This window comes from Manis pentadactyla, chromosome 7, assembly GCF_030020395.1.
Source record: "Manis pentadactyla isolate mManPen7 chromosome 7, mManPen7.hap1, whole genome shotgun sequence".
Classification (NCBI taxonomy): Eukaryota; Metazoa; Chordata; class Mammalia; order Pholidota; family Manidae; genus Manis; species Manis pentadactyla.
In genome coordinates, this window is record NC_080025.1 from 47,404,555 (window position 1) to 47,427,310 (window position 22,756).

The following is a 22,756-nucleotide window of genomic DNA, read 5'->3' on the forward strand; positions in this document are numbered from 1 at the left end:
CAGAGCCATGACACCCTTTATCCATTCAACTGGATCAATAAACCGAAATCAAACCATTTCCATATAACTAGAAATCCACATATAGATCTTTATATCTTTATATCTGGGAATATAAATTTCCAAGTGAGTATAATGAATATGTGTCCACCATAAGCATTTTTTATAGCTGAAAACATAATATCCTCCAGATACTAAAATAATTCTACTAGTAAGGATATGGCTAAAATGAATATAATGGGAACTTTTACTAGTTATTATATGTGAAGTTTATATGAACTACCTAATTTAATCTTCACAGCAATAGGATTGAAGTTCTACAGGGAAGAACCTGAGAGGCTTAGAAAGAGTAATTAATATTTTCAAGGCCACAGAGTTCATGAGTGGTGACATCAATATTCCCAACAAGGTCTGTCTGTCTATCCTGTCTGTCTGTCTAGTCATCTATATATCTAGATATCTAATAATGATATACACTTATTTACTTAATATAATGAGATATTTTGGGTCACTGATAGAACTGGAATCTATATTGAAATCACTTGTGATCTTTGTCTTAAAGCAGAACGCTTGTTTAAAAAATTATTAGCCTTAATTATAATACATTAGCATATGCTGGTTACTCTCCCTAATATTAGCAGGCATCTCTAAGACACTAGCCTGGGTCAACATATGCCCAACGTGTAAGAACACAGATAATTATTTGGTATAACCTAGATACCAAATAGGTGTGATTGTGGGACTACTAGCAATGATCCTGATTAGTGTGTATAAGTGAGATATCTGTAAAATGACTTTTCTGCTTTTGCTATTTTTGCTTGAGAAAAAATGATGTAACTTAGACAAAACACTTCCAAATGACTAATACAACAAGAGAAGAAAAATATGCCAGACATGGGGTTTCATGATAGAATGTCCTCCAAGGCAATTTCAGAGCTAACTGGGTTATGCATTTGAGCTCCAGATTTATGCGACAGTGAGAAGAACAGAGAATCTATTTCCAATGTACAAGGCTGCCAACAGCGGGAAGGCCTGAGACAGGCCAGTGCCATCCCCACCATGGCCGTGTCAGCCCACCCCTCCTCTGCGGGCTGGCCATCACCTGGTTCCAGCTTGTTTGTTCAGGGTCCCCTCATAGAAGCAACATAATTGCTTGGAAAGAGAGAAAATCATGAAGCCAACAGCAGGTTCAAAGCCATCCCGGGGGCTTTCTCCTTCAGAAAACAAACTGTAATTCTGCAGCAGTGCTTCTGATCACATACCCAAAAAGTGCCAGCAGGAGGGCCACGGCTGCCAAGTTCTTGCGGAAAGTAAAAGCTGTTAGCTGGAAGGCAACGATGACGGCAACACACAGGCCAACGGCGACCAGGTAGAACAGCTGGAAACATAAAGAAAAGGGGCGCCGGCTGCATCAGGTGGCCTGATGATCTCTGTCGCCTTATCCTCAAGTTTTCACAAGTTCTATACCAAGATGTTTCCTATTTTGTTTTCTATTTTGCACCATCGTAAGTTTGTGGTGGTGGAATGAGCCCCAGAGAGTCACAGTTTGGGGCTGTCTGGTATCCCCCAGACTCATGGGCTGAAGCCCTGGAATGCAGAATGGAACCATATTTGGAGATGAGGCCTTAAAAACGTGATTAGGGTAGAATGAGGTCACATGGCTGGGCCCTGATCCTATGTGATTGGCGTCCTAGTATGAAGAGATGAGGACACAGACACACAGAGGGACGGCCACATGAGGACACAGGAGACAGCGTCTACACGCCCAGGAGAGGCCTCCCGGGGACCTGCTCTGCCACACTGAGACCCCAAAGTCCAGCCCCAGGACGGGGAGGGACCAGTGTCTGTGGCTTTAGGTTCCCAGCTGCCTCATTTTGCTACAGCCACCCTAGTAAACAAATACAGCCCCCACACCAGTCTCCCTGAGGGAGGGTCTCGGAAGCCCGACAGCATCCATGCAGCGTGATTCCTTCCCCCTGCCGAGAAGCAAGGGCAGGCTGCTCCCGGGCTCATGCACCCATCCTGGCAGCTGGAAGGACGTCCCTCAGAGCCCTCCTAACTTAAAGCCACCTCCCATCCCATTGCCCTCTTCATTTTCTCAGTGAATCTAGTCACCAGCTGTACCCTGTGTATTTATTCACTCGTGTGATTTCTGCTCCTCTCAAAGGAACACGAGCTCATGTGGAGAGAAAATGTTTCTGCATTGTTCAAGGTTTATTCCCAGCACCTTGGACACACTCTGACCCAGAGAAGACCCTCAAAATTACCTGTTAAATGAGCCATTGGATTGAACAGATGAAGGTGAGAAACAGTCAACCAAGAACATTAAATCCTAAGGCAAACATCACAGGGTATGAGGACCACAGTAGGGGCAGGGATAGGGGTGATAAGCAAGGGCTGCAGAAACAAGGTGACTCTGGGCTTGGAGGCTGTGGCCTCCTGGTGTCCTGCAAGCCCGGCTCTCCCCTCATGTGCTCATTAGCTCAGGTACATTTTCTTGGGAAGGCTGGTGGCTGCACATGAGACCCAGAGGTGTGGCGGCCAGCAGCCAACAGCGTGCAGCACTGGGAACACAGCGGAACCAGGACCCAGGAACCAGACTGCAACGCTGGCTCTGCTCTAAACAGACCTCAGTCCTGGATCTTGGACGAGTCATTTCCTCTCCCTGCTTCACGAGAGTCCTCAGTAAAGATGAGGAGCTTGAGGACCAGCATTTCTGTCTCAACTGAGATTCATAAATCACCTTGGGTGCTGACCAAATGCCGATTCCAAGTCCCATCCAGACCCACAGAATTGGATCACACAGGACAGGCCTGGGAACCATCTGTACCATGTGGGGGCAGTTACCCTTACTGGCCAGGTTTGGAGGAGCCCTGGACTGAAAGGTCCCTGTGACTAAAAGGTCACACCACCTATGTGTGGCCCACATAAACTGTACCTTAAAAATCCATGTTATGCATTCAAAGGAAACAAGTCAGCCACATTCTAAGCCAAGTCAAAGAGTAAACAAAACATAAGGCCAGTGCGTTAACACACCATTTCATGGGCTGAACTAAGATATTCTGACATATGAGTCATACTTATGAGGAAAAGGACACCACTTTCTTACAAAAATACTACAATGAAAGCAGGTATTAACACTTATTCCAGTGAAATGTCTTCACCTCTGGGGAACAAATGGCACAGCACTGTGGCCTACCTAAGACAGTGGTCTGGAGGGCCAAGTACAGGAGGGACATGCTGAGACCACTGCCGCACGACGGCAGCTGGCTCTGCTCTTGCTGGTGGTGGCTTTCAGCATGCAGATGACAGACCATTTCTGTTGGTTTCATCATCTCACCACCACCCTCCATTGAAAAGAGCATATGAAAGGTGACTATATTCTTATCTTCCTGGTGCGAAGCTGTATCTCTGTGCAGGTCCCTCACGTCTCCAGCGGTGGCTTGCCCATCTTCCACCTTATGAAGCAATCGTACAGGGATGATGGTGACACACAAAGGTGACTTGAGCTAAAGTAGTCTTACCAATAAAATGATCCCTTCTCATGGGGGTCATCCGAGGCAGCCAGGCTGCTAACACACACATGCACACACACACGCGCACACACACAGGATGTCACTCCTGAGGCCTACCATGTCATACAGGAAGTTAGTGAGCCAGTACGTTCTGTAGCCGAGGCCACTCATATGCTGCAACCTCTTGGCTCCGGTCACCCTGTCCTTCACCACAGAGCCGCCGATGGACGCAGACAGGATGGAGAAGCCCAGCACGATGCAGAGGGCAACACCACACTGACGGATACTCTCCAGGCTGTAGACAGAACACAACAGCTCGTGAGAGGCTACATGAAGGGCGTGGGTCTTCTTTCAGGTGGTGGCCATGACGAGGATGAGAGAGGTGAAGACCATGCGTGAGGACCTCTCAGTGGCAAGGCGTGTGGCTACGGCACGGCTCCCTCACCGAATCCCCCACTGGCCTTCTGAGGTGCGGACTGCTATTCTCAGCTCACAGAAGACTGAGCAGTGTGAAGCTGAGGGGCATTCCAGAGTCAGCCTCCCTCAAGTTTACTCTTGACCATTGAGCCCAACTCCCAGTTAAAACAGAAGACATCTGCAGAGTGGCACCTGTGGTGAGCTGTAGGCTTTGCCCATGCCAGGACCACTGGGGGACAGACAGGGGGTCTCAGCTGTAGCTCCACACATCACTGGCCCATCTCTGAATTTTATCTCTCAAAATGTCACAAACCTTCTGTAATTGACTGAGGTGTTTGTAACAACATACACTGTATACATCCTTGGCCACTTTTTAATTGAAGCACTATGAACATCCTCTTGAGTTAACCACCATCCCCCTTATAGGAAAGGGCGGCACCCAGGCAGCCTTTCTGGGGGCACACGAACTGGCTCATTGCCAGCTGTCTGCTGTGTCACAACTTCTTGCCCATCAATGAGCCTACCTCTAGGCTCAGAGACTGCCACAGAAAAACCCCGAAAGTCAGCCTAGGACGTGGAGACAGACCCCACTTAGGCTTCCTGCCACACTGACCACTGAGAACACTGACCAGGCGGAGTTGTGTCCTCCAATCGACCTGGCAGGTCATAGGCAGTACGTAAATGAACTTTATTATGACAAGTTTTAACTAAAAGCTTGTCAACTGTATGAGAGAGGATGGAAATGGGAAAAGAAAAAGACAGGCAGAAGCCTCTGAGCTTTCATAAAACAATGGGAACTAGTGCTTGGTTCTGTCCCTCAGGAGGACTGGCTTGCCACCCCCTGTGACCCATCTGTCCCATGAGAAATCCTCACAGAGGCATTGCTATGTTCAGCTATGCAAATTCCATGTTTAAGACTTAACCTGAAAAAGAGTCTGCAAGATGTGGGGTCCTGTGTGCAGGGAAGCCACCCCCTCAAGATGATTTCTACTTACTAAGAAGTCATGAGGAGCTCATGCATTTTAGACTCAGTCAATGCACTTCCCCTCCCCTCAATCATTTCCCTCAGACTTTTCAAAGAAATATCTGCACCTCGGTCCACCTACAGCACAGGCCAACATCCCTCAGGGAAAATGCACAGGGGGTCTCCAAATCACCTCGAGGGACCCCAAGGCTCTGTTCCATTGGCAGGGCACCCTCCCATTGGCAACTCACATCTTGTCCTCATTGAGCAGGGCACCTCCATAGGGGTGGCTGTAGAGCGTTATTCCTGGGAAGGACAAAGTAAAAAGTCAGACTGCAAGGCATGCCCACCCTCCCGGCCTGTGGCATCTCCATTTGCTTCAAGCAAGCATGACCCATTAGCACCCAAGATTGGCAGGTCCCGACATGCATTTCAGTCCATTTGTGCTCAGACTATTGTATTTGTTGTTGTCAGACATGACCTGTGCATACAGAACATGCACCGTGTGACACATTTTACCATCTAATCCTGATGAGCGCCCCTGTGGTCTAAAACTTTATCCACATTTCCCAGTGGGGAATTAGTGTAATGACAGCAGCCCATATGGAAATTGCAATCAACTGACCAATTCCAAGGATTTTATCATAAAGGCTGTTGGTGACATCACATGGCATGCTGTCCCCACTCCAGGTTCCAGTCCATATCATATCAGGAATAATTCAATACATGCAGGCATACAACTCGTGCTTCTTCTTATCATCAGTGGTGACACTGGTCTCACCACGGCTGAAGTTTTCCCTTTTCTGACTGGTGGTTTCAAACGTTTGATGCTAAGGGTGTGGCCCGTACCTAGAGGCGGTGACAATGAGCCCAGCATGCTGGCTCCATCTCATGACTGTGCCTACATTCTTCTTCTTCTGGCTCACTTAATTCAGCCTGTCATCTGTATTCCACATTCTCTTATAAGGGCCTATTACATCTTTGCAGAAACACTGTGGGGTATTAGTAAATGTAAATAAATTAAAAGATATGGAATGAGACTATAGTGCTCCAAAACACAACACTTTTGCCACCAGGAGATTTGACTTCTACCGGTTTGCCACCTGCTCCCCGCCTCCAGCTCTGCCAGCCTTTTTTATCTGCCATTGTGCGCTCAGCCCCACACTGAAGCAAATGCTCTCTCAGCAAAAATAAGAGTACGAACTCCTAGTTTAGCAAGTGCCTTGTACAGTTTTCTAGAACAATCTCATTGATTATATATTAGTAACGTCCAGATACTCTGTTACAGATTCCCAATTGCGTGTGAGGAGACCTGCTGTGTGATTTCACACATCCTGGCCCTGACGTATATACATTTGTCCTAGACTGAGTTGTGAGGTCGGAACCCCTTGTCCGTTCGGACACATAACCCTGTCTTTCTCCAATCTGTCTGTCTTTCCTTGAAGCTGACCTCCGCCCCTCCTCACAGTGTCTGCTGTCCTGCTCTTTCTAGCTGAAGTGCTGGCCCTCAGGCAGGTCTGTACGTGAGGAGCAGCCAGGCTTAACCAGCCCTGCCAGGGGGTTGTACACAGCTAATGGCCTTTCGATGGAGTTTGTGAAGGCAGGGGCTCCTGCCCAAATAGGGCAGGTATCCCACAGGCTGTGAAGGAGGGGAGCAGGCTGGTGATGCTACATATGCTGCTCTTGGCTGCAGATGAATGAGGACATCAGAGATCAGGAAACAGCCAGAGAGACGTGGTGCGCTGAGTGAGGGTGTGGGGATTAGGTTACCTTAGGGACACAGGAGAAGCTTGGAATGGCTTAATCTGAGGACACACACACACAACGTGGGTCATGAGGCAGGATGATCATGTCCCAGATGGCTACAGAACTGCCCTGGAGCACAGGACGTGGACACAGTCTATAAGGTTTTAGAGGGAGAAGTTGGTCCAAGGAGATAGGTTCAAAAATACAAAAAAAACACATGATTACAGGTTTGGAACTTTGGACCAGCCTGAGCTTGGGCAGAAAGAGCCAGAGACTAAGTCCAATCATGCAGCCAGTGATTTTTCCATCATCCCTGTGGCATGAAACCCCAGTTCAAAACTCAGGAAACTGAGGCTCAGTGGAGCTTCCTGGATGGTGAACTCACCAATGTGCCAAGAGGGTGAAGTGCTTGGATTCCCAGAGAAGAGGGCATAGAAGTCTGCATGCCCATAGACCCGGCCTTCTGACCCCTTCATTTGGGTGGTCCCACTGAGAGTCCTTTACAACACTGTCATTGTGACGACAGTGCTTTCCTTAGTTCTGTGAGCTGTTCTTGTTAATTATCATCCCAGATGGGGTCCTGGGGTCCCTCAGATTTTCATCCTCTGGTCAGAAGTGAGAGTGGCCTGGGTGCCTGGGAGTATAGCTGGCCTCTGAAGTGGGGCATTGACTTGCAGGGTCAGCATTCACTCCAGATGGTCAGGGCCACGGCTGAAGGGCAGCCCCTCCAGTTGGGGTGAAACAGGATGCCCTTTGTGCTGGATTCTTCTCCTCACCCGTTATAGCAGGATCCCCACACTGGGCTTTCCTCTCCCTGTGTCCTCATGCACTCTCTGGGTCTTCTCGGACTCCCCTGATGGTCATGGATATTTCCTACTCATCTGCCCCCACACACCCTCGTGTGTGTCAAATCCAAGACCCAGCCCACCTCAGCCTGCCCTGTGCTCATCCCGCAGCTTGTCCACTATCACTGGCGGCCCTTTGTCCCCCGGGTGGTCAGCAGACCCATAAGCACCGCATCCTCATCCCGCTTCTCCACCACCCAGGGCCAGGAAGCGGTCACTCCGCGGTACCTCCACACCACAGCGCCAGGGCTCGCCCCCGCACACCACACCCATCCCGGGCACCCCAACTAGTATCACCTCCAAGCTCACCTTTCCCTGTGTCACCCATCCTCCCCCCAGCAGCCCCAGGTAATTTCCAAATGGAAGTAGAGAAAAAAACATGGAGCCCATATTCTTTGTCTAGACCTGGAGGCTCTTACAATAAGGCCCCAAGTTCTCATTTACCTATTCTTCCTCTGCTTCCACCTGAGAAACTGGACTACTACCAAGTTCCCACACTCCTTAACTGCAGACACATTTTACCTCTCTTTACACATGCATCCCCTGACGTACAGTGGTTCTACTCACGATGGCTCAACTTTATGATCGGTGTGAAAACAATATGCATTCAGTAGAAAGCATACTTCAAATGTTGAATTTGGGTCCTTCCCTGGGCTGTGATATGCAGTTCAATACCCTCTCATGATGCTGGGCAGAGCAGCTCCTGGTCAGCCACATGATTACCAGGGTAAACAGCCAACACACTGACAATTCTGGACCCACACAGCCATTTCAGTTCAATGTTCAATACATTACATGAGATTTTCAGAACTTTATCATCAAATAGGCTTTCTGTTCAGTGATTCTGCCCAATTGTAACCTAATGTAAGTGTTCTAACCATGTTAAGCTCTGATGTTTGGTAGGTTAGGTGTATTAAAAGCATTTTCAACTTAGGACATTTTCCACTCATGATTGGTTTACCGGAATGTGACCCCACTGTCAACCAAGGGAAACCTGTATCCTTTGTCTGAACCCCACTCCCTCTCATGTCTGCTCTGTGATAGTGTTAATTTCTGAACACCATCCTGCAGAAATATAGGGAAGCATGAACAGGCAGCTTTCAAGTCCTGAATACTTACCTACTCATAAACAAAGAGAAGGGGTTGGTATCCTAAAGTATATGAAAATCCGCCCATGGGCACATGCTGTATGTCATTGAGGGTATTAGGCCATTTGTACAAATCCTTTAGAGCAACTCCATCACATTCATATTATTATGCCCATTTGCAGAAGCAGACTCCAAAGTGTGAATATCTGAGAACCTTCCCAGATCTAACAGTCTGTAAGTACTTGGGATTCCAGCCCTGGGCTGCCGGTGCCTCCAACCACATTCCTACCATCCCCCTTCTGCACACACTTGTGGCTTTTCAAGGAATGCCCATGTACCGTGGGAAGGAAACCAGGCTGAAGCTCAAATCTGCAGTGAAAAGCTGCAAATGCTTTTGTGGAGAGTTCAATAACAAAATTTTAAACAAAATTTTAAACTACCATGGTTAGAACTTTATTCTGATTAGGTTGCATAAATATCTTTTCTCACTTTAACCTGCTGGAGTCATTGCTGAAAGATTAAAGGCATAACTCTAATATTTGCTGTCTGTACCCTCTTCCCTCTGTTATGAATTTACTGCCCTTCAGTTTCACACGTCCTGGATTCCTGTCATCCCTTAGGGGTTCAGTCTGGGAGGTGAGAGCATATCTGGTCCTTTATCTCACTGATGAGATGATTGGCTGCACCTGTGGCTAACAAACCCCCTGTGCAGCAGACCCTATTCTGGATGTTTTCATGATATATTTTTTCATTCAGTAATCTGGTGATGAAATTCTATGACATAGAGACTAGTGCAATGTGCAGGCATTTCTTTGTAAATCAACCTGTAGCATTCTAGAACTGGAGATTCCTCCAGGGCAAAGGAGCCCCACGAAGTGGTCCGACTAGGACACACCCTTGTTTTCCAGAAGATGAAACAGTAACAGAGGAATGTGGTAAATTTCCCAGAGCAGGGGACCAGCTCCTGATAGAGGCAACACCCATGTGTCCAGAGTACCAGGTCTGCTCCTCTCTCATCCAGTCACCTGCCAGCACACAGGGCCCTGGAAGCCCTCCCTCTGCACTGAGAGACACTGTGGGTACCAGCAATCTGCTCACACCAAAATGAAAAGCTCAGCTTTGGCAGCAGAGGAGAGCAGCTGATGCATTTCACATAGTGGGCCCGGGGGGAGAGCCCGGCCAAGCAGCCATCCCCTCCTCCTGTCTTTTGCTCCAGGAATACAAATCTCCCTGGCTGAACCCATCCCGGCTCTGCAAGTACAGAGTCACTGGTGTGAATAACCAAACTCCATAGAGGGCAGCCTCTGCCCTCCTCTGGGGCCTCCACTCATAAGTAATTCAGAGGGGTAACAGGTGTTCATTTGGCGTTGGCTTTCAAGAGTCTTATAACTTACACATTTTACACACAGTAAATATTTAAGTTTAATCTTTTGAAGAAGTGCGCATGCTCTGTGGGCCCTCTCCCAGGCCCTGCAGGGAGTCCAGGCTGCCCAGGAAAGCTTCCCTTCTGCACAGTGCAATGCAGCAGGCTTCCCAGGTGCTTCTGCAAAAGCACCATGATGTTAGCCCTCATGCAGGAGTCCCTCCCACACAACTACAGAAGTAAGAATTTTTTTAAAAAAATAAGATATGGAGGGAAAAAGGGCCTTAGACCACTGTGAGCCATCAAGGGGGTAGGAGGCCATCAAATAAGCAGGAAAATCCATCCACTTGCTTTCAGAGACCTGAGTCCCCTCCCTGGGCATTCGTGCTGGCTTTTGAAAGAGAACAGTGTGCCACTGTCATGCCTGAATCAGGAAGTACTCTGATTTTGTTGGTAGGCATCTGGGCACCTGATAGCAACAGAGTTTCCTCAAGGACCACACAGAGATGTGACACCTCTTCACGCTGAGGACTGAGCATGCATTCAGCATGCACCTCTCAGGTGCCCACTACTTAATGGCATGCTGATGGGCGTGAGACAAGCAGGCCCTCCCGCAGAGTTCTGCATCCCCAGCGGGACACAGTGCACACCCAGGACAACACATAAGGGCCAAGGATGTGCTACCAAGGAGGGCTTCAGGGAGCAGGGTAGAGGGAGTCAGGGAGGACCCGGCCCAGTGACACACATGGGTCCCCAGCCCAGCAAACCTGGGGCTGCCTTCTGACTGCAAAGCAAGGCTGCCTGAAGAGCATGGGCTGAACTTACAAGCCAGGTGGGAGGTTATCCTCTTCTCCAAGAATTCCATGCTTCCCTAGAGCCCTGAGCCAGGGATGACAAGTAGGAGAAACCATGCCTCACAGGACCACAGACATTCTCTACCTTCTCATGACTGCTCCCGGCTCTTTGAACAGTAACCAGAAATCACAGCTTGGAGGACACAAAGGACCAGGATCCTGCCACATGGGGCTCTGCTGCTGGGGTGGGGTTGGCATAGAGAAAGTGCAGCTGCAGGGATTACAGGGAAGGAAACTGAGGCACAGGGAAGTTCTGTTGACTTTTCTAAAGCCAAACATGATGGTAGCAAAGTAAGATCTACAACTCTGATTTTCTGGATACATGTTTCTCCATTTTAAGTGAGATTAGGAAAATCATTTATAGCCTTTGTTATCCTCATTGTAAAGACCACATTATACCATGGACAATCTCTGTAATTGGGTTGTTATTTCCATTGTATTCTGTGTGCTCAGAACTGTATTTAGGTAACAATAGTATTGTGGTAGAATCTCGGGGCTGCTGATGTCAGGAAAAGGTCCAAGGCTCTTCATGGAAGGGCTGTGGATTCACCCCACGGGTGATAAAGATGCTCATTCAAGTCTCTCTAGCATCACAAAAAAGGTTTTCAGAAATGATGTTTCAAAATGTACATTTTGAATGCACAAATAACTTTTCTTTGTTTGATTATTCTTATCATTTATATTCTGGCTTTTCTTCCTAAAAATTGGCCCATAGCAATGTACAAGTGTGAAAATTAGTTTTCTCATTTAGTACTCTCATTATGCTTTCCAGGCTGTATATCTGTCACTTGTAAAAATGCACATCTGTGCTTTTGTCCAATATCCATTATGGTAACAAGATACATACTTGTCTCCAACTCAAGGAGTTACTTTCCTCCTATAAAACGTATATATTTGCAAGTATTCATGTGGAGATGTCTGTAAGCATCCATACCAAAAGAAAAGGCTTGCCTGAACATCAATAAACAGGCAAAAGCTTGTGTTCTTTAAATTAATTCACCGTGAATCATCAGTGAGAAATGGCAGAACAGAAATATTCATTCAATTCAACAGAGAATATTAAGAGAAATGTATGAACTTTTCTGACTACAAAGTATTTTGATGGCTCTTTCTCTCTTCTCTTAATCTCTTCTGGAATAAAAAAGATGATTGTTTCTCAATAGTAAGAGTAATTATTACTCTTACCAAGTAAAAATGCCAATTGTAAGTTTTCAGATAAAAAAATAAAATTAAGTCATAATCTAATACAAAATCAACCAGAAATAATCACTGTTTGCATTTTGATATTATTTCAAAATGTCCAAGGTTTACCCCACATATACGCATTACTATTGTTGAATTACATTTTACATTATGCATCTTCTATTTCATGCATCATTCTTGATCTTCAATTACATTTTCACCACATGCATGAAAACATTTGCAGAATCTATGGGCATCACTAGACCCCGTGTTCACCAAGTTCTTTTATTCATTCTGTGGATTCAATATTTTTGTGATCTTACTTTGGACTGATCTCTTAAATGACTACATTTTTACTGGAAATAGATCAACAGTAGGTTTTGAGTCACATCCAATGTAAATGCATCTCTGTGGCTTATTTATGGGCAACATCTTCACTCAGTACAGAACTTAGGGTATAATTTTCTTTTTCTTTCTATTTTTCATTACCTGCTGGCTTTGGAGGTTGTGGTTGAAAGTCAGAGACCAAATTCTGGTTCCTCCAAGACAGAGTAGCCCTAATACTGTCCGGTCCTCTTCCTCATGACTAACAATCCCTGGACATCACACATCAACCAGCACCAGTTACTCTGACAGGTGGGAAGAAGGCGGCAGCTGCTTGGGGACCTCAGGATGTGAGGAGCAGATGAAAGAGAATTCCCAGGTGTCCTCAGTGCCTCCCATAGATCCCAGACAAGGCAGTGTAAAAGCTCCCAAATGGGAACCACCAATAGGCACAGACAAGAAAGCTCCAAGTGGCAGTGAGACTATGTGGGTTGGTGCCCACTGTGCTGTGTGTGTTAGCAAGGCTGAGGGGGAGATCTGAAACCCACCCCACAACATCACTGGGTAGGGTAGTGCCTCCTGTTTTGCCGGGATGGCATGGCGGCTCCATGGTGAGCTAAACACATCCATCCAGTTATCATGCTATATGTCAGCAGAGGCACTGCCTGCCAACCCAGTCTCATAATTTTGCATCGAAAATGTCCAGGGTACAATTAAAAATATGCTTCACAATTGAAAATACCCAAGAACCAGGATAATCACGACTTGAAAGAGAAAAAACAAGTGCCAGCAAGGAGATGAATCAGGGAAGTTAGAATTATCTGAGAAAAGGCATCACAAAGGTATTTTAACAATTAATTGTGAATTCCCCTTAAACATGATAAGTAAAAACATAAACCTCAGCAAAAAAAAATAGAAGTGATCCAGAAAATAGAAATTCTAAAACAGAAAAATAAAATAAAAAATATAAAAGGTCACTAGATGTGCTCAAGAATTGAGTGGAGATGAAAAAGGATAGTCAATGAACTTGAGGATGGAATGATAGAATTTACCCAATGTGAAAAACACAGAGAGAAAAAATTAGGGGAAAAACCCCAGAAACTCTGGGACCTATGGGAAATAACAGAAGAGCTGCCATTCTCATTACCAGAAGGAGAAAAGAGTGGGACTGAAGCATTTGAAGACATAATGGCTGAAAAGTCCCAAGGTTGGTAGAAAACAAAAACTTACAAATTCAAGAGCTAAGGACATCCCAAAGAACACAAACCTAAATCTATGACACAACACGTCATAGTCAAACTTCTAAAGTCTAAAGACAATTAGAAAAACCTTAAAAGTTGCCAAACAGAGAAGGGAATACAAACTTCAGTGACAGAGGACTTCTCATTAGGAACCATGGAGTCCAGAAGGAACTGGCACATTTTTCAAGGGATGAACTTTTTTAAGTGACAACTGTGAAATATATATTCAGTGAACCTATCTTTCAGGAATGCAGGAGAAATAAAAACATTCCCAGTTAAAAGAAAAGTAAGAAGTTGTCTTTGGTAAAACTATCCTCAAAGAATAGCAAAGTCAGTTTTCTAAATAAAAAGAAAATCATAATAGAAAAAGGCATAGAACTTCCAAGGGGAAAGAACGGCAGGATGTGTTAAAAACAGAGGTAAATAGAGCAGACCAGCCTTCATCTCATAAGTTTCTTAAGTCATATTTAGTGATGAAAGCAAAAATTAGAACACCATCTGAGGTGGTGCTCAATATGTAAGGAAATAGTTAAGACAAATATTTTAGTAGTGGGGAGGGTCAAGGGACCTTAACTCAAGCAGGTTTCCTATGCAATACTCAGAGTGGTAAATACCAATACCAGCAGACTGGGGTTAGTCATGCATGTATCCCTAGAACAACCACCAAGAAAATTAAGTGAAGTGATATACTCAAAACACTACAAATAAATCCAAATGGAATCCTAAAAGCTGTCCAGTAACTCACAGGATGGCAAGGAAAGACAAAGAGAAGAAACAAAACATGTCAGACTTAAGCTCATGATATGCAGGCCCATTTGATATGAATGGTCTCAATACACCAACTAAAAGGCAGAGAGATTAGTAAAGTGGGTTAAAACATGTGTCCCCACCATATGACATAGGCTGGAAATAAAAGGATGGACAAGGATATACCATACAAGTATTAATCAAAAAATGCAAGAGAAGCTATATTAATACCAGATAAATAGACTTCTCAGCAATTAAAAGGACCAGCAACAATGAGGGATATTGCATAATGATAAATAAAGCAATCCATCAAGAATACATTATCTATCCCAAAATTGCATGCACCAACCATCAGAGCCTCAAAATATGTGACTCAAAAAATGATGCAACTGAAAGGAGAAACAGACAAATCCACAATTATGTTTGGGGACTTAATTACTCCCTCTCAGCAAATGATAGAACTATTAGACAGAAAATGAGCAAAGATACAGATGAACTTAACATAACTGATCAACAAAACCTGAGTGGCTGGGGATTGATGAATTAGGAGAGGGAATTCTCTTTTTGATATTACCCTCATCAGATAAACGGTTTGCAAATATATTCTCCCATTCCCATAGACCACCTTGTCATTTTTTTTATTGTTTCCTTGAATGAGGCCAGACCCCAAAGAACAAATACTACATGATCCCATGATGAGTGAGGAAAAGAAATAGTGAAATGTATAGAAGCAGAGATAGAATGATGTTACCAAAGTTGGGAGGAGGAGGAAATGAGGAGATGGTGACCAAAGGGTATAAAGTCTCAGCTATGCAAGTCATATCACAGAGAGCTACTGCACAGCACAGAGCCTGTCATTTAACATACTGTATTGCAGACTTAGAAATTTGCTAAAAGGGTAAATCTTATGTTGTTTTCTTATCAAAAATAGTGATTGAAAATAGATAGACAGATAGGAAAGAGACAGATTGGGCAGAAGGAACTTTTGGAGGCCAAGTCTCATTTATGGCATTGATTGGGGTGATGGTTCCATGGGTGTATACTTACCGCCAACTCATCAGTCATATACAGTAAATATTTGCAGGGTTGTGTGTGTCAATCATGCCTCAATGAAGTAGCTTAAAAAAATAATGTAGAAAGTTGAGCAGAAATGCCCCAGGTGAAAAAGGGCAAGAGAGGTGAGCACAGGTCCAGAGGCTGACAGGCATGGGGCGGCCAGGGCTGGCCATGCCCAGCGCTTGGGCAAGGGGAGCGGCAGGAGGGAGGCTGGTGTGAGCCAGTTTAGATGCGTGGACTGTCAGGGAAGCAAACATGTCCAGTAAAATTCCTGAATATTGCCCCAGAAGGGAAATTGTACCATCTTAGAAAGGCTTCTCCCAGCAAACTGTCACACTCTTTACTGTATCTTTTCTCCTGAATCCATATAGGTGGGATCTCCATAATAATGCTCTCAGAAGACAGCACCCCTACTGGGAAGGACTTGGGTACCGGGCACAGGCTGGGAGGGTTGTGTGAGGGACCAATGGTGCACAAACAGGACCAACTTTCTGGCTTTGGTTTTGTTTTTTCATTATTTCATCCCCAAGAGTTTGACAAACAGTTGAACATCTCTGGGAGAAGCCAAAAGAAACTGAGTGCAAATATGAGAGAATATTCTGGGGAAAGGGCTGTGGTTTGATTTGGGAGCACAGGTGACGTGTTTGGGAGACAGCAAGGAGCCCTGGCGGCCAGAGAGGCACTGCCCTGGGGACAGCAGTTTGAGAGGAAGCTGGAGGGGCTGCTGGGCCCGAGAGGGAGGACCCTGCAGGTCACAGGTGAGAGCTTGCTTTGTATCGTAAGAGACGCAGGAAGCTGAGGGATGAGTGGTCTGAGGGACATGAGTGTGGGGACTGCAGGCACTTACAGAGACCTGAGACTTTTGGGGCAGGGGGCAAGGGGACCACAGGGACCCACTCTAGAGGCTGGGGCAGGCACCTGGGCAAGAGCAGAAGTGCTTGGGCCAGTGAGTATCAGGGCACATTGGGGGAATGCAAATGTTCAAGGCTTCAAGTGCAGAAGGGACACGGTTTGTCCATTAACTGTGAGATGTGCAGGAAAAGGCACAGTCAAGAAATGGGGTTTGGCTTCAACTGACTTTTAGTTTTCCTTGGGATCTGAAAAGCAGTATTGGCAAGCCATAAAGTGTGACTAAATTGCCAATGTGAGGATACAAGAAGGAATAAAGTCTCTGACAGGAAATACATCCTGTGTCTGCTCAACCCTTGGATGAGTCTCACATGCACACTGCCCCAGGCTGCAGGTAGTCCTTGCAAACCTCCTCCTCCAGCACCCGATCACATCCTGGCCACCTACAGCACTGCTGAGCAGAGCACCTGGAAGTGCTCACTCGCGTGCAGGAGGAAAGAGGCTCTGGGAGAATTCTCTGTGCAAACCATGTCTATTTGTGTAAGCCAGTGCCAGCCTGCCCACAGTTCAGAAAATGACTCCATTTGAATGGGCTGCATTATAAACCTACTTTACATGAAGTTTTATCTTAAAATTAGGGGCTCTGACAAGCAAATATGCTGGGGCACAGAAGGTGACCAGCCTGGGTTCTGGGGAACTAGAGCCCTAGCAAGGGGCCTGGATCATGGTTCAGAAAGTGCCTTCACCGCTAAGGCAGAGATGTCTCTGTCTATGGAGACCCTGTCCCAGAACCGCTGTGATGGCAAGCAGGATGTGCTGCCTGTGTGGGGTAGGATGGTGTATTTAGCTGTATTGGCAAGATGTCCCACTGAGCAGGTTCTGTGGGACTGTAGGGGCCAAAACAGTGAGCTTGACCCTGGCTCTGCTCTCAAGGGATGAATCCAGGCCCCATACCAGGTAAGCTCCCATTTCATTCTAGTAATCGTTCTAACAGCTGTAGCTCTGCCCATTCCCAGAGGGACAGGCAATCATCAAGGGATATAAGAAAACAGTTTTGTTCAGAGCCCTGCTCACTGAGTTCCTTAATCACTACTTTGATATGAACTCACCACACATTCTCCTGTGGTGCAATGATTTGTAAGTTACCAGTTTATTGCACAAACCTTCCTTTCCCATGACAACAGCATTAACAAGTCAAATTAGAATTGAAATTTTGACATAAACACCTCGATGGACACCTGGAGGCCAGTCAAAATTGCTCTGTGTCCCCACACAGTGCTTGGAGCAAATACAAGACCTGGGATGTTGTCATAACTGGAGCCAAGCTTAAGGCTTATATGATCAACATAAGCTCATATGGATTAAAATATGTTTTAATAGTGACACCATTCTGTCATTTTGGAGAGAAATTTTAATTACTATGACCATGGGTTTGCATCTCAAAAGCCACAGTCTTCTGCCTCATGGTTTTCAGATTGCTCTTCAGTCTCTTGGGTCTGTGTAGAGAGCACACCAGCCATGACAGGGGCCTCTGCAGAACCCTTCATTATACCTACTGAACTTCAATTGCATACAAAATCTCTATTCCTTTACAGTTTCAGCCCCCACCCTTTATGCTACTGGTGTCATAAATTACATTTTTCTATGTCCTGTACCCATTAACATAGATTTATATTTTATGGGTCTACTTTTAAATTTTGTAGAAGAGTACAAAGTAAACTTATGAACCAAAATTAAAAAGATATTCAGTTTTATATTTAAAACCTTATTAAACATATTCATGTATTTCCCTTTAATGGATAACTTTACATTTTCATGTATCTTCAAGTTACTGTCTGGTGTCTTTTATTTTAACCTGAAGGACTCCATTTTGCATTTCTTATAGGGCAGGTCTAGTGGCAATGAACTACCTTACTTTTGTTTATCTGGAAATGACCTTATTTCTCCCTCATTTTTGAAAGACAGTATTGCCAGAAATGGAATTCTTGGTTAAATTTTTTTAGTACTTGTAATACATCATCCCACTGCCTTCTGACCTGCAAGTTTTCTGCTAGTAATCTTAAGGGCTCCTTGTATGTGCTGAGTCACTTTTTTTCTTGCTGCTTTCAAGAATTTGTCTTTCTCTTTCAACAATTTATTTATGTGTTCTAGAACAGGTCTCTTTCAGACCATCCTATTGATGTTCATTAAGTCTTATTTGTACTTCCATGTCTTTCCTCAAATTTGGGGAGTTTACAGCCATTATTTCTTTAAAAAATGTATCTGTTTCTCTCTCTCTCTCTCTCTCTCTCTCTCCTCCTCGTGAGATTCCCATAATGTGTTTATTGGTCACTTGATGGTGTCCTAGAAATCTGTTCACTTTTCATTGTTAACTTTTCTTTTTGCTCCTCAGCTCTGTAATTTCAAATGACCTGTCTTCTAGTTCACTGATTCTTTCTGCTGCCTATTTGAGTTGGCTGTTGAGCTTCTCCAGTGATTTTTTTCAGTTTAGTTATTGTATTTTCCAGCTTTTCATACTCTAATTTTGTTCATATATTGTTTTCTTGATTTTCTGTAGTTCTTTCCATGTTTTCCTTTAGTTCTTTGAGCATATAAAATAAGGTACTTGTTCTAAAGTCTTTGTCAAGTAAGTTTTATGCCTATGTTTCTTCAGAAATGGTTTCTGGTTGTTTTACTCCTTTGAATGAGCCCTGTCTTCCTGTTTCCTTGTCTTAATCAAGGTTTGTTCTTTATTTTTTATTCTTTTGACATCTTGGGGCCTTGCTGACCTTGGAGGGACTGTCCCTCACAGGATTAGCTAATTCTTGGAGAAAGCAAAATGCTCATTGGCAAGTGCACCTTTCATGTGCAAACAGACCAACCCAAAACTCAAAACCAACCACCTCCTTTACTGAGCCCTTTTACTCAGAGCCACTATGCACCTGCTCTCATCACCCCACAGCAGGGACCAGACAGCTAGAAATAGCCCCCATACATCGTAGAGCCCACTGAAATTATTCACATGACACAATCCTCATCCTGCACAGCTTCTTACCCTTCCTTACGAACTCATTTCCTGCAGAAACCACAATAAAGGCTTTTGCCCACATTTTCCCTTTATTCCTTCTACCACCTGACTGAACCTGATGCCTCCCCATGCAGCCCCCCAGTAGTGTGCTCGGCCTCCTCATCCTGGGATCTATGAGTCTTATAAGCTATTTGCTTTTTTGCAATCATCTCCTGATCTGATGGTTTCACCATACCAGAATAGTAATAAAGCCAGTATGTTAAGTAGCCTTGTGATATTTTTTTGAAAATTGAGCATTTGAAGAAAGAGCCAGCTCTCCCAGGGTTGCAGGCTGGCTACATGCAGGGAGTGACCTTCACTAATTAGCCCAGGGAGAAGGTCTTCTGGTGTTTTCTGGGCGTGTATCTTCCCTGGGCTGAGCAGGTGCTATCTTCCCAGTCCCCCAGTATACAAGGCTACCCTTAAATATCTTACTCTCCCTAACAGTCTTAACCTTTTTCTCCTTGGGCTGGTCCAATTGACTCTTCAATTGGTCATCTCTTTCCCCAGGCATCTGCATGCCTGTAGTCTCCTTGAGGTTCTCACAAGCCATGTTTGCTCCTTGTGGCCTCGTATTGCCTGAGATCTGAGCTCAGCTGGCTATCTGAACCTGGAGGCAGGCAACTCAGAGACCAGTCCCTCAGGCAGCCTGAAGATCGGCTAGAGCACTGCAAATTCTATGTGGTCTGCTCTCTCTGTTTGACAGAAGGAAACTGGTGAGGGAGCTCCTTTTCCCCAAAACCATGCCAGGCCACACTGGAGAAGGGCAAGAGTAAGTAAAAATACCATTTCCTACCATTTCAACATGGCTTTTCTTTGACAGGGCATTTGCTTGGTTGTTACAGATCTTTGACTTCCAGAGCTCATATAAAGTTACGGTCCTTGGATTCTAGTTGTTCAGTCATGTTTCTATGGGGGGACGTGCCCTCTTGCTGATGTCTGGGCTGTACTCTCTTCTTCTGTAAAATGAATGTGCTTCTCTTTGGACGCCCATGGAGGTCTAGTCTAGCTCCAGAAAAGCTATGATAGTACCAGTTTCCAAAAGGGCATTTCCACCTATTCATCTTAAATAAAACCTGGCCAAATGCAGCTACTCCTCTTCTACCACACTTCATAATGGGAAGAAGCAGGAGCGGATTGTTAACGCTGTCCTCTGCCACCTGAAGTTAGCAGGTTAACAGGATCAAACGCACAAAAGGACTCTGGACGCCTTAATGGGAGCTTGCTAGGCCTAGCAGAAAGAACACAGACCTTCCAGAGGACTGCTGGAAGCCAAACCAGGATAGGTATAAATGGAAGGAAGTGGAGGTGTGACAGCTGATTGCCATTTTAGCTTATACATCTACACTAAGTAACTGTGAGTCCATTATTCTGATTGTGTACTGATTAAAGACAGTGGCCAATCCCCTGGCTCCTAATAAAATCCTCAGACTATTTTCTACCAATGACATTTATGTTAATAGTTGTTCAAGTCCCTACTTCTTATAAGATTTAAGTATGATTTTTTAAATAGTACATAAGGATTTGCCCTCTAATATTATTTGAAGAGAGGAGTGTAGGAAGAACAGAGCCTAATTTGAAATTAAAGTGCAATTTTTAAAAATATTTGATTACATAAATATTTGGTTTTCCTTATAAAGCACTTTAAAAAAATTATTAAATGACTAATCTAATTTCTTGTGTTCTTACAAAACCTGTTTTCCTCTAAATAAGCCTGAGGTGGTGTCTGATTTTATTTCCATGACATAATTGGCATTCTTCAAACTCCGTGTCCCCACCGAAGTGAGCACAGAGTAAACACTACTGATCAGGTGTGAGGAGCAGCAGCTCTCAAGCGTGAGCCACATGTCTCTGTTCCACACACGCCTCACTGGCATCCACTCTCAATACCTCCACTTCTTGTTGAGATCACTGGAGATTACGGGCTTGGTCGGTCCTTCCTCAAAGCCTCCACCTCGGCACCATCACACCCACCTCCTGTTTCACTGATTAAAAGATAACCTTTCTTGCCCTTCCTGCATCTTCACCCCCTCTGTTCCCTGGTGCTCCAGACCCGCTCACTAGCCACACAGGGCCACCTGCTCCCACAATGCCCCCCAGAAGCTCCTGCTGGGCATGGGTGAGCCTCTCTCCAGGCTGGAACCAGTGATGAAGCATTCCAGCCTTCGTCCACTCTAATCCCTTCAAACCTCATCCATTCCCATTCACATTTGTAGCAAAAGAATCGCAGCTTCCAGCTGGCTGTGTGTTGATTACACCCACTAAATTATGAGAGTGTGTTCAAGTGAGAATATCTTTGACCTTCAGTCATGATTTCATATGCCTCTTCTCTGTCTCCTTGAGTCTCTATATAAGAGGTGCACAAACTTTTGTGTTTCCTTAGTTATCTGGGTTCATCTCGGGCCCTTCAGCCTCATGTCCTTTCTGTAGAGATCAAAGCCAGCTGGCAGAACTTCCAAAACCCCTCTATGTCCCCCAGATTTCTTCTCCAGGTCACTCCACTCTTTTGAAATCATGGAGGCATGCTCACCTCTTCCAGAGACAACCTCCCTCCATGGTCTTCCTCTACCTGTCTCCAGGTGTGATATGACCTATCAAGTCCCTTTCTCCCCCAGTGTTCAAAATATTCATTTTCTTCACATCATCCCACCAAAACCCTTATTTTAACTCCTTATTTTAAACACACACAGTCCCTCTGCTCACCCTTCTCCACAAACTTCCATTAAGTAGAGTTCATCCACGTAGTCTCCCAAGTCTCTGAAACCACTTCTCTGCTTCACTCCATCCACCGTGATTTCTATCCGTACAGCTCCACTGAACTAGCTTCCTGGAGGCCACCAGCCTAGTCCAAGCTCATTCTTCCTAATGACTCTGGAACACTGGGTCATTCATTTTCCTTTACCTTTTTTCTTGACATGTGGGCCTTCCTGGTCTCCATGCCTCTTCCTGCCTGGGGGCTACCCCTCTCTCCCTCTTCCTACTGTGCTGGCCACGGGCCTCTTTCCTTCGCACCTTTGCCTGACTTGTGCAGGATCTCACTCCCTGACCAGCCTAGTCCATAATCCTTCCTAAGGTTAAAGCTGGGTGGATTTTACTCATGACCACACTACTGAGCTTGTATCTCTAGGTTTCTGAATCTTATTGCACATACTCATCTAATGTGACTCAATCCCAGCATCTCTGAACCTGTACAAATCACTTCACCTCTGCCTTGAAAACCTTTCTTTCTCCTGACTTATTTCTTATAATATCAACAGTACTGACAAGTAAGTCATTCATTCTTAAAAGCTCAGATTTATATTTTATATCCTCAGTCTCTTCCCGCACATTACTTTAGTTGTCAGGTTCTTAAAATTCTCTCCTTTCGCCATCTCAACACCTCGACCTTTTTTCCCATCTGTCCGCACTTTCTAATTTCACTTTTTTCTTCTAGATTTATCTTAGTCTTGACTGGGTTGCCCTTCAACTATGAACAGCATCCTTCCAATAGGTCACTTGATTGTAACCAACTTTCCTCCCTTA

At 45.1% G+C, this 22,756-nt stretch overlaps 1 protein-coding gene across 2 annotated transcripts in view; it reads right to left on the reverse strand.

Moving 5' to 3' along the window:
- Positions 1 to 22,756, reverse strand: part of ABCA13 (ATP binding cassette subfamily A member 13) — a 390,923-nt gene that overhangs the window by 104,786 nt on the left and 263,381 nt on the right. For both annotated transcript variants that reach the window (XR_008998757.1, XM_057505338.1), the window contains exons 49-51: positions 5,145 to 5,199; positions 3,630 to 3,807; positions 1,260 to 1,375 (exon numbers count right to left, since the gene is read on the reverse strand). Coding sequence is in view for 1 of the 2 variants with exons in the window: in XM_057505338.1 (XP_057361321.1) it covers positions 1,260 to 1,375; positions 3,630 to 3,807; positions 5,145 to 5,199 (349 nt within the window). In the remaining variant the exon portion in view is untranslated. The remainder of the gene's footprint in view (positions 1 to 1,259; positions 1,376 to 3,629; positions 3,808 to 5,144; positions 5,200 to 22,756) is intronic.